This window comes from Danio aesculapii, chromosome 10 (assembly GCF_903798145.1).
Source record: "Danio aesculapii chromosome 10, fDanAes4.1, whole genome shotgun sequence".
NCBI classification, from domain to species: Eukaryota; Metazoa; Chordata; class Actinopteri; order Cypriniformes; family Danionidae; genus Danio; species Danio aesculapii.
Genome location: NC_079444.1, coordinates 41,065,757 through 41,079,064, shown reverse-complemented (window position 1 = coordinate 41,079,064; position 13,308 = coordinate 41,065,757). Strand labels below are relative to the sequence as shown.

At 36.3% G+C, this 13,308-nt stretch overlaps 1 protein-coding gene across 2 annotated transcripts; it reads right to left on the bottom strand.

The window, feature by feature from the left end:
• Positions 1–493: 493 nt before the first annotated feature.
• On the bottom strand, positions 494–13,027 carry adrb3b (adrenoceptor beta 3b). 2 transcript variants are annotated; one of them, XM_056467038.1, is made up of 3 exons: positions 12,621–13,027; positions 7,280–8,592; positions 494–1,293 (listed from the first exon to the last, which is right to left on the bottom strand). In XM_056467038.1, exons 2-3 carry the CDS (start codon positions 8,486–8,488, stop codon positions 1,285–1,287), a joined length of 1,218 nt encoding a protein of 405 aa, XP_056323013.1. In that variant the 5' UTR covers positions 8,489–8,592; positions 12,621–13,027; the 3' UTR covers positions 494–1,284. The 2 variants fall into 2 exon arrangements, with proteins under 2 accessions (XP_056323013.1, XP_056323012.1); XM_056467037.1 differs by lacking the exon at positions 494–1,293 and having other exon boundaries at positions 7,235–8,592.
• Between the last annotated feature and the right edge of the window lie 281 nt (positions 13,028–13,308).

Below are 13,308 nucleotides of genomic sequence, written 5' to 3'. Positions count from 1 at the left end.
CAAACGTTTTCCAAGGCTTCAGGAGTAGTTGCACTCAAAAAAAAATTATTTTGCTGCTTGTTTAAACTATTTTTTTAAAATGAGTTGAAACGACACAATTCTTACATTTCTTTGGGACAATACAATTGTTTATGTTCAATCTACTTAAATTTGTAATAAACAATTACGTCAACTTAATTGTGTTTTTTCCCAGAGATGGGTTGTGGCTGGAAGGGCATCCGCTGCGTAAAACATGTGCTGGATAAGTTGGCGGTTCATTCCGCTGTGGCGACCCCAGATTAATAAAGGGACTAAGCCGAAAAGAAAATGAATGAATGAATAATTGTGTTTTTGGGACAACATGAAGGAATTGTGAGGAAGCCAGCATTTTTACAGTAAACACAGTTAATAACAGTGTTGGAATTATCAATATAGTCAGATTTTCATTTCGCTAGCACGACAGAATTGCACATTTCTAGAAATTCACAAGATGACCAAAACACCGTTTGCTGCTTTTTGTTCACCTCATGCTATTACCTCAAATTTTGGCATCGATGTTTGTGCAAGTTGTATCTTGATGGGAAGGATCTGTTTTAGGCACGTCTCTGGAGTCTGTTGTTCATTAGATTGAATAAATCCCTTTGTGGGAGACGAGCTTTGAAACGTTGCAGATATAATACATGCACAAACAGATACAACTACAGAAAAAGAGAGGAAAACATAACAAAGCACAATATGGCCTCTTTATACTTTATGGGAATGTTTTTCCATTGAGGTTGGAAATGTTATTTCAGTACACTGTTTAAATCCTTTCACTTTTAATTTGCATCGATGAAGAAAAACATCCAAAATATCCCCTTGGCTCAAGGGCAGCTGTACAAACACCACTGCTATGAATGTGCATAAATATAGTCCTATTAATGTCTCTAGCAAATGAGCAAGTGATTCTGAAATTTATCTGATCATAACAGGGAATTTTTACTCTTGTTTTGCACCATGCATGCATTTAAATTAATCTCTGAGAGAAAACGCCTTCTCCGCACAACAAATGTATGTTTTTTTTGATGGTTTGTGAGGCGAAAAGATGCAATTTTAAGACTTCAGTTTCCATTCTGGGTAAAGTTCAAGAATGAGTCAGTGCATGATCATTTTCGTCACGGTTTGTTCTCGATATCACTTTCCCACTTCGCTGCTCTTTACTTTAAAAGCTGTCCATTTTGCCTTTGCATGAAATGCAGTCAGGGTCCGCTTGAAAAGCACGACATTACGGTTAATTCTCTTGAGCGTTGGATCCGTTTCCCATCTTCAGTGGCCCTGTGGATGAAAAAAAATCATTATGAAATCATTAAACATGAGCTGGAAGAGAGCAGACTGCGTGTGTTTCTGTGCGCTCTGGGCCTTTGTTTATTCACATTATGTATTTCAGTGACATCAGAAGGATTATGCTGAAATGTTTCTCAGATGTGCTCGTGTCTGCACTGTCTCAAAGTGTTCCTTTCAATCATCATGAGTACATGTGATTCACGTACACTACAGTTTCTAAACCCCTGCGGTGTAAGATGTATGTTGTTGATTAAAACGACTACAAAACCAACATCACGATGTGTGTGTCTGATACTGTCAGTGCTCATTTTCATTCATTCATTTTCCTTCGGCTTAGTCCTTTTATTCATCAGAGGTTGCCACAGCGGAATGAACCGCAAACTTTTCCAGCATAGGTTTTACGCAGCGGATGCCCTTCTAGCTGCAACCCAGTACTGGGAAACACTCATAAATTCTCATTCACAAGCACTCATACACTGCGGCCAATTTAGTTCATCCAATTCACCTATAGCGTTTGGACTGGGGGAAACCGGAGCACCCGGAGGAAACCCACACTAACACGAGAGAACATGCAAACTCCAAACAGAAATGCCAACTGACCCTGCCGGGACTCGAACTAGTGTCCTCCTTGCTGTGAGGCGACAGTGCTAACCACTGAGCCACCGTATTGCCGTATAATGATATAATGCTCACAGACTTTTTGAAAATCTCTATAGCTTATATTTATCTTCTTTAATGCCTTTGTTTACTTTTGGTCGATTTAATCTGCTATTTTTTTATTTTTTATTAAATAAACTATGGAGTCAGATCAGTCTCAAAAATAATACATTTACAATATAAAATTCATACATCCACAACTCAATTTACGTTTACAAAATCCAATTCGTTAATTCAAAACACAGTTCACAAATATGCAAATCCAATTCGTAAATTCAAAGTACGATACAAAAATACGCAAATCCAATTTGTAAATTCAAAACACGATTCATAAATATGCAAATCCAATTCGTAAATTCAAAACATGATTCACAAATACGCAAATCCAGTTCGTAATTTCAAAACACGATTCATAAATACGCAAATCCAATTCGTAAATTCAAAGTACAATACAAAAAATATGCAAATCCAATTCGTAAAATCAAAACACGATTCACAAATACGCAAATCCAGTTCGTAATTTCAAAACACGATTCATAAATACGCAAATCCAATTCGTAAATTCAAAGTACGATACAAAAAATACGCAAATCCAATTCGTAAAATCAAAACACTATTCACAAATACGCAAATCCAATTTTTAAATTCAAAGTACGATACAAAAATACGCAAATCCAATTCGTAAATACAAAACACAATTCAAAATTAGGAAAATCATCCATCCATTTTCTTTTCAGCTTAGTCCGTTTATTAATCTGAGGTCACCACAGCAGAATGAACCGCCAAATTATTCAGCATATGTTTTACGCAGGGGATGTCCTTCCAGCTGCAACCCAATACTGGGAAACACCCATACACTCTCCATTCACACTCATACACTACGGCCAGTTTAGCTCATTGAATTAATCTATAGTGCATGTGTTTGGACAGTGGGGCTAGAGCCCTGCACGGGCCTTAAATCTAAGCCATAGCCCGGCCCTGGCCCGAGATGCACAGGCTGTAGCCCTGCCCTTGTCCAACATCTTATCAAAATTTTGGGCCAGAGTCTGACCGGAAGCCTGTCTTTATTCTGCCAGCCATTTCCAGCCATTAAAATATACCAGATTTATATTTAATAGAAAGTTGATGTAATGATGAAGTTTCATTGTTTGAAAAGTTGACCAGAAGTTTGCCTTTCCTCAAGTGATTTTAACAGTTTTAAGTTTGCCATTGGCAATTTTTCTCTTTATGTTCTCCATTGCATGTTTGCTGGAAATCTCTATGTACACGGCATCACTGGCGCTTACGGACTGCAAGCATTAGATCTTGTTAAACGTCTTTTCTAAAGCAGACCCAAAGCCCTATATGCAGGCTAGCTATGACGTGAAAATTGGCCTGAAGCCTGGTTCTAGGGGCATAAAAAAGTCGGGCCCCGATGGGCTCAGGCTCAAATGCAGGGCTCTATGTGGGGGAAACCGAGCACCTGGAGGAAACCCGTGCGAACAAGGGGAGAACATGCAAACTCCACACAGAAATGCCAACTGACCCACCCGGGGCTCGAACCAGTGATCTTCATGCTGTGAGGCGATCATACTACTCACTGCGCCATCATCACGCCTAATACGCAAATCCAATTTGTAAAATCAAAACGTGATTCAAAAATACACAAATCCAATTCATCATTCATTCATTCATTTTCTTTTCGGCTTAGTCCCTTTATTAATCTGGGGTCGCCACAGCGGAATGAACCGCCAACTCATCCAGCATTTGTTTTATGCAGCGGATTCCCTTCCAGCTGCAACCCATCACTGGAAAACACATACACACTTATTCACACACACATACACTATGGACAATTTAGCCTGCCCAATTCACCTGTACCGCATGTCTTTGGACTGTGGGGGAAACCGGAGCGCCCGGAGGAAACCCACGAGAACGCAGGGAGAACATGCAAACTCCACACAGAAACGCCAACTGACCCAGCCGAGGCTCAAACCAGCGACCTTCTTGCTGTGAGGCGACAGCACTACCTACTGCGCCACTGCGTTGCTCACAAATCCAATTCATAAATTAAAAAAAACATCCACAAATACACAAATCCAATTCGTGAATAAAAAAAAAACAATCAAAAATATAAAAATTCAATTCGTAATTTCCAAACACAATACAAAAATACGCAAATCCAATTCATAAATTCAAAAAACGATTCAGAAATACGCAAATCCAATTCGTTTTTTGAAAATATTAATGATTTGTGAATTGTGTTTACAGATGTACAAACTGTATTTTGTAAATGTATTACTTTTGAGACTGATCTGGCTCCATAATAAATGAACTATCGAATCGAATAGGACTTAATTACTGTAAAAAATGACTCGTGGTTCATTTATCATGAATGCTCTCAGTTGCCCAGTCATCTCAATATTAATAAGATCACGAGGCACTTTGGCGGAATTAAGACCTGATGCAGATATTTTTATTTTACCAGCGAGATTGTTTCATTAACTTTGACTGAGTCATTTAAAGCTGCGGTTCAAAAGAGTCATTTGTTCATGAATCGAATCACATTCCGCGTTCGGTTATCTAATGGACGCGTGCGTTTCAGATGTTTACCTCAGCAAACACGAAGCATTGGAACAACAGTTTAAAGTTGTTTATCGTTGAATATTTGGTCGCAGTAATACATTTCTTTATATAACTCTAGGCTGGGCACAAGATTAAAACGCAAGCTCATTAGCATAAGCTTGAACTCGAGGCCTATTTAGTGTTATAAGACACGGTTACGGTGCACCTTTGGCCCTAGTCTCCTATTTTTATCTTCACAATAATAAGGTAATAAACTAATAAGACCCCTGGGTTTCCCACTACTATTGGGGTAAGTATTCACTCACACTTCAGAAAATCTCCACTAATTTCAGACACTTGAGAAACACGTTGAACTGATTGGTTGTGCTGTGCCAATCAGTGGTTGAGGGTCTGATCATAACCCCAGAGTATTTTAAAATGTTATGAGGTAAATGATAAGAGGTTTTTAGGTCTATTAACATAGAAATATAATGCAAATTGGGACAAATCTTGACAAAACTGCATGTGGTGGTAAAGTTGTACCTCTTGTTCTCTGTTTGAGGGGAAGTGGTAGATTTATGTCCTGTTTTGTGCAATCATCACCTCAAGTCCTCATCCAGGATATTAGTACATTGATTTGACATGCTGTGGCAGACTAGTTTCTTAGGCTGCATTTACACTGCACTGTTCAAGTGACTCAATTCTGATTTTTTTTTTTTTCTCCCATGTGGCACTGATGGGATATGGCCCATGTACGTGTAAGCAGGAACAAATCACATGAATACCGATTTACTCAAATCAGATTCAGGCTTCATATGTGGAAATTTATCTGATATGAATCAGATCTGTGACCTCGTGTCTGCAGTGTAAGCGGGTAGATCTGATTTTCACCTGTCAATGCGAGTCGCGCGTCATTAAACCCGTAGCGAATGACGTCAAGTCTGACACTTTCTTTTCAGAACAGATTTCAGCAGAGTCGCAAACCTTAAATCTCATACACGAGGACTTAAACAGCTTTCATATTGTCATATAGCACAGGTATTTAAACATGTTAACAAGAGCAAGAGTATGGAGAGAGATTAGACTCAATAATAATTCACGCAAAAGACACGATGTACACATGCGTAGCCAAATTCACGTACGTAAAATATTTATTTATACTTACAAAAACAATTCACATGCACAAAATAAAAATACATTTTCATAAAATAAGTTTCACAAATGCAAAACACCATTTGCAAATATATAAGAGTGTACAAAAAGTTTTGAATGTTTACAATTCACGAGTTCATCCTGAATGAGAATGTGCAAATCCTCTCTCACGTACGACTCACCCTGAATACGAGTGTGTGCATTTTTGAGACTCTGTTTTGACTCTGTAAACATTCAAAACTTTTTGTACACTCTTATATATTTGCAAATGGTGTTTTGCATTTGTGAAACGTATTTTATGAAAATGTATTTTTATTTTGTGCATGTGAATTGTTTTTGTAAGTATAAATAAATATTTTACGTACGTGAATTTGGCTACGCATGTGTACATCGTGTCTTTTGCGTGAATTATTATTGAGTCTAATCTCTCTCCATACAAGAGAGCCCACCACGTAACTAATATAAACTAATACAAAACTAGTGCATACATCACGTGCATAAATCACGCCATGGACTTTACGTTAAGATGCCTAAAGGTTTAAAAAAAAAGCCTATATATAAAAGAAGATGGCCAAATGAGAACCTTTCTGTCATAAACTATAGTAAAACAGCTCGTCAAAAACTGTGAACAGATTACATACAGGAACAGAGAAAAGAGCAGTTTAATTATCAGCTGTTAGTCAGCGCCCGCTCTTTTTTTTTTTCCTGGTCATTGCGCCTTTGACGTGTGCTGAGTAAATGCAGACGATCGGATACGAGTCACTTTTAAAAGATGATGTAAGCAGGTCAGCAAACAAATCGGATAGTCACAAAATCGGAATTGACCATCAAGATCTGCAGTGTAAATGCAGCCTTAGATGCTTTTCCGGTGAAAATAAAACCTTTTTGTTTGGTTTTCTTGTTTTTATTATTTTATACAAAGAAATGTACGCAATTATCAATCAATCCAATTAGAAAAAAGCAAATAAAAAGTAAAATTGTTCTATTTTTATTTATGTTATTAAAATTGGATTGATTGTGAAAGCAGAATTGACTTTTGGCTATACCCATCTTTTATTTGCGTGCGTCAGCAGCGCTGGTTCTTGTTGGTTTCAAGCCATTCATCAAGAGGAAGAATCGAGAAGCAGAAATGCTGTGTTATGAATGTGAAAGTTATAAGCTGACAAACCACAATCAGCACCCACATGGAAATGGTGGGTGTGGGAGCGTTTCATTTGTGGCTTTCTCAAAGATATGCCTGATTATGTCTTTAGTATTATTTTATGCATAAACTTAAAGGTCCAATCAAATTAAAATAAGTTTTTTTAGATGTTAGAACCAGTATGTTAGTTTTTAGGATAACTATAAGCTAGTGTGCTCCAAAACATTTGCGTGTAGAAGAAATAAACATCCAAAGCTTGCAGTTTATCACTTACCCAGACATTTAAAAAGAAAATATTTTAGAGCAGTAATCACAATACCGTGAAACCGTGATATTTTTATCCAAGGTTATCACACCATCAGAATCTTATACCGGCTCATGTCTAAAGACAACACTCCAAACACTTAGACGAGCAATATCCCATCATACCTCACTCTCCTAAACAGTTTTATTAGCATTCAACACTTGTGATTTGTTCCTTACCTTCAACATCTCTGCTACATTGATCCTTGTCATGTTTGAGTCATTGTGAGGCTGAATTTCTACCTCTTCTCCTTTTAAAACTGAACTCGTGTCAGAGCAAGTGTTCCCGCCCCGTGCAATTGGATCTTTGTGACCCATGCAGTTCATTCTTACAGAACTGTTGCTCTGGATGCACGAGGTGAGGCTTTGTAGATGTTTGTTCATGGTGGTTTGGTTAAAATGCTTGGGTTTTTTACACCCTAAGAGATTAAAGAAAGCCTTGCGGTACTCAGGACTGTGGCAGTAGATGATTGGGTTCAGGCCTGAGTTGGCGTAACCCAGCCAGTTCAACAGGAGAAACACAAGCTGTGTTGGCACTTCAGGATTAAAACTTTTGATGATATTGAAGATGAAGAAGGGCAGCCAACAGAGACTGAAGATGCCCATGATGATCCCTAGAGTCTTGAGCGCCTTGTGTTCTTTTACAACATGCCTTGTTGTTCTCCGACTGTAACTTCGAACTGAACTTTCAGGATTTTCACAAGAGTCTTCATTGCAAGAGCTCAGAAAACGAAGTCTGTCTTTACCGATGAGTTTCAACTGTTTGTTTGCAATGGCAAACACCTTCCCATACAGAAACACCATAACAACAAGCGGCACGTAGAAGGAAATCACAGAGGAGAAGATGGCGTAGTGCTGGTTAGTATGGAAATCGCAGCACTCCGAGTTGTTGTAGCAGTCATTTGCTGCTAAATAATTTGCACGAGAATTATGGTTCAGTATTGGCACGAAGGAAACTAACGATGACACAATCCACACCATGCATACGATGTAGCCGGCTCTGCGTTTTCCCAACAGTACCTGATGCTCCAGAGGTCTGGTAATCGCAATGTAGCGCTCAACAGCGATGGCGCACAACGTCTCGATGCTGGCGGTGACGCAGAACACGTCTAAAGACGTCCACAGGTCGCACATAGGGTTCCCCAAAACCCATTTCCCAGCCACCACCATACTGAGTCCTAAAGGCTGGACCACACAGCCCATAATGAGATCAGCGAATGCCATAGAGATGATGAAGACATTGGTGGTGGTGTGGAGGAAAGGGGTACGAACGATCGCCAGGATGACCAGCAGGTTTCCAATCACCGTCAAGAAGATGACCAACGCCAGAGAAAGAACCAGCAGGGGCTTTACATCTTCAGGAATCAGGGTGGTGGTGTTGGCGCTCATCCTCAGCGGAAGCTTTCAGTGATCAGGAGAAACGGACACTGGATTGGTCAGTCCCAAAATGCTACTCAAGACTTCTGTAGTCCTTTACATGCTTGGATAATGTCCTGCAAGAAACAGATTCCAGGTGAGCTCATGTTGAAGATCGAAGATTTATCTGCATCCCGTTCATTTTGTTAGTTCATCGGCTTTATAAACGTGAGGCATTATTGCATGGAAACTCACAGACTGTTAGTTAACTAGCTGGCCAAGACTTTATTTGCCTTCGTGCGCTAGAAGGAGGAGCGTTCAGTAGTCGTTGACTTCATATCATTTGAGATTACGCATAATGCAATATTTGTACCACACTTTCATTTCATTCTGTACAAAAACCAAGCGCATTTACATCTTGAAATAACACAGACCAACATGGAAAGTTTGATGCCTTCACAAAGTAACAAATCAGTTTTACCCAAGCTTATCCAGACTTTGAGGTCATTAAATGACCCACAATGTACAATTGTAGTAGTAAAATCATATTGTAGTTTTTAGTAATTGTATTGAATGGTTTTCTTGATATGTCCAGCTATTTATAGTGTCAAGTTTTACAAAAACAGAGATCGATATGAAAGGTTTGATGCTTTCATGAAGTAAATAATAATAATAATAAAAATTCAGTCAAATTATGGAGACTTCTAATCATTTGAGCATATGACATTAGGTCAAATCAATTTTTTATAACATGTTATTGATTTTATAGTAATATGTTGAAATGTTCAGCTACTTTTATTATATTATTATTATTATACTCTACATCTTATGCAGCATAGCTTCACTAAAACAAACCCACTGCTATGCATATTTTAAAATCTTGCATTCTTGTGATGAAAGAGACAAAATGAGTGGTAAATTTGATGTCTTCATGAACTCGGAAGTCTCAGCCAGCTTAGCCAGACTTCTTGTCATTGAGTTGATCACATACGGCAGTATTTTAATGACTTATTTGTATTATTTTCATGATATTTGGCGCTGTGTGGTTGTTTATTTGCTAATCTACTCCTCTTGAAGTATAATAGTAAGTAATAAGTATAATAATATAATAATAATATAATAAGTAATCAAATTGAAAATGCGTATATACAGTGCTCAGCATAATTGAGAACACCTCATTATGAAAATGACAATTTTTCTCCATTTCTCAGTGAATATAGGCAATGTATTTTAGTGCATTTAAACAAAACACATTTATTAAACAGATATATTTATTAAAATAATATTTTAGTCACCAAACATTTAAAAAGTGTAATATAATACAATTTAATTACAAGCAAAATATTGCAAAAAAATAAAAATACAAAATACAAACTATAAAATTTCAACTAATTTTTTCAATTTTTTTTTTGCTTCTCTTAATTTTAATTTTTCCTCTTTTTTTAAAATTTGTATTTAATATTTTTTTATAACATATAAATTTGGATGTACTAGTTTTTAGACCGTTATCGTAAGTTATCTTGTTAGATTAGCTCCAGATTTGGCTTCGCAACTGATTAATCTAATATATATATATATATATATATATATATATATATATATATATATATATATATATATATATATATATATATATATATATATATATATATATATATATATATATATATATATATATGCACAAATATAATATTGTGTAGCATCCTATTAAAAATATGAATTTAAAAGAGAGATTTTTGAGGGGTGTAGCTATATATGCTGAGCACTGTACATGACTGATAAGGAAAGTTTGATTTCTTTAATAAAGAAACAAAGCAATTTTAGCCAGCGTACCCATATTCTTTTCATCTGAGATTAAAATGTGTGTCTTGATGTCTTGATCCAAAATGCAATATCCGTGCCACATCTTACATGTTCTTGATATTTCCTGTTATTTTCATTGTTGCTGATGCAGTGCAGTGGTTAATGTGCCACTCTGCATTTAATGTCGCATAAAAGAGCAAAAACAAAACATCTGGTGCATATATATTTTAAAAAAACATATCTACGTGGCAAGTTTGATGCGTTCATGAAGTAATAATGCAGTTTTAGCCAACTTTTTACCCAGATGGCTTATTTCAGACAATCACGTACCTCTTTCTGATCACATTATTTGTGCAATGTTTTGTTGATTTGGTTGTTTTTGCGTATTAAGGACATTTATATTGTTTCAGATGTCAAACTATGCTTTTTGTGTTCTATAACTTATTATAAAGATATCTGCAGAGGCATAGGAATATCAAAATATGCATTTATGTGCTGAAATACAACCAATCATCATGGAAAATATGATGCATTTATGAAGTATAAAATCAGTTTCTGCTAAACCCGGAGTTTGAGATGATCATGAGCCTCAGCTTGACTTGCAATGCATTGTTTTTGGTGCTATATTTAATAATTTTATTACCTCAGGCCGTAACATCTGCTTGATTTATTTTAAGAAACATATCTATGTGCCAAAATTAAAATGAAGTTTGATGCATTCATAAAATAATAATGCAGTTTTAGCCAACTTTGTACCTAGATGGCTTATTATTTCAGACAATCACGTACCTCTTTCTGATCTATAATACATTATTTGTGGAATGTTTGATGGATTTGTTTGTTTTTATGTGTTGATTATGGACATTTATATTGTTTCAAATGTCAAACTATGCTGCAAACTATGCAATATAACTTATGAAGATACCTGGGTATTTCAAAATATGCATTTATGTGCTGAAATACAGCCAATCATCATGGAAAATATGATGCATTTCTAAAGTAACAAATCAATTTCTGCTAAACCCGGAGTTTGAGATGATCACGAGCCTCACTTTGACTTGCAATGCATTTTTGGTTCCATATTTAATAACTTTATTACACAGTAACATTCGCTTGATGTGTTTCAAGAAACATATCTATGTGCCAAAATAAAGTTTGATGTGTTCATAAAGTAATAATGCAGTTTTAGCCAACTTTTTACCTAGATGGCTTCTTATTTCAGACAGTCACGTACCTCTTTCTGATCTATAATGCATTATTTGTGCAATGTTTTATTGATTTGATTGTTTTAATGTGTTGAATACAGAAATTTATATTGGTTCAGATATCAAACTATGCTTTTTATGCAATATAACATATGAAGATACCTGGGTATTTCAAAATATGCATTTATGTGCTGAAATACAACCAATCATCATGGAAATATGATGCATTTATGAAGTAACAAATAAATTACTGCTAAACCCGGAGTTTGAGATGATCATGAGCCTCAGCTTGACTTGCAATGCATTTTTGTGCCATATTTAATAATTTTATTACACAGTAACATCTGCTTGATTTATTTTAAGAAACATATCTATGTGCCAAAATTAAGTTTGATGTGTTCATAAAATAATAATGCAGTTTTAGCCAACTTTTTACCCAGATGGCTTATCATTTCAGACAATCACGTACCTCTTTCTGATCTATAATGCATTATTTGTGCAATGTTTTATTGATTTGATTGTTTTAACGTATTGATTATGGACATTTATATTGTTACAGATGTCAAACTATGCTGCAAACTATGCAATATAACTTATTATAAAGATACCTGCAGCTGCATAAGTATATAAAAATATGCATTTATGTGCTGAAATACAACCCATCATCATGGAAAATATGATGCATTTATGAAGTAACAAATCAATTTCTGCTCAACCCGGAGTTTGAGATGATCACGAGCCTCACCTTGACTTGCAATGCATTTTTGTACTAAATTTAATAACTTTAATTCAATATTTTCTTGATGTTTACAGCTATTTGCAGATGCCATTAAATTAATGCATCTCATGCAATTTAAAAACAGAACTGAATCTAAATGCACATGCTTATTGTAAATGGCTGACATACACTGTAAAAAATGCTATTTCCACAGAATCAATTTGTGTTGAAACAACATAGAGTTGAGTTAACTTATTAGTTTTATGTTCCATCCACTTAAATTAGTAAAAACTAATAAGTTGTCCCAAAAAAACTCAAGAATTGTGTTGCTTTACCTCAAAATAAGTAGTTTGAACAAACAGCAAATGTCATTTTTTTGAGTTTAGAAAGTTTAATGCCTTTAATCAAGTGGCTAACAAAGCAATTTCCACCAGCTTACCCAGATTGGATCTTCCTCACTCAAATCATCATCCTCAATAATTCAGGCTTGTTGAGAAGTTCTTCCAAACTCTTATCATCCATTATCGTGCGCTCTTGTTCTTTGTACCTTCCCACGCCTCAATCTCTGTGTGAACACAGTGTTCAGAAGGATGCAGGACGTGTGGTCTGCGGCGGGCACCTTATTGTCAACTTCCTGTGGTAGCACTTTTGGTCTTTACACATCAATCGCTAGTGATCGCACATTAAAAATGTAACCTTGGCATGCAAACGTGTTTAAGAGATGTTCCCTGAATAATAAGGCCACTTTTGTTCAGTCCTGTGTTTCTCAATTCTATATATCAGCCAAGTACATTGACGTTACCCAATTTAGTCTTTGTTCTTGAATGTTGCTTGCTTCCTGTTATGACGCATCTTTGTTTTGGTTTTGTTTACACTGAGTTCAAGGCGTATAGACGGTCATGCAACGGTGCAGTTGTGTTTGTCAGACAGATTAACCATCATTCATTGGCTGCTGCCCTCTGGCACTTTAAGTGGAGCTTGACAACGTTTCGCAGCATCTCGTGGCATGTTTCATTTATCTTTGAACATATTGTCAAGTGTGTGTTTATGACATCACAGAAAACACACAGATGGTTTGTGGAGACGTCCATGTTAATAAGGCGACTCGGAATATTTGCCGCAGTTGA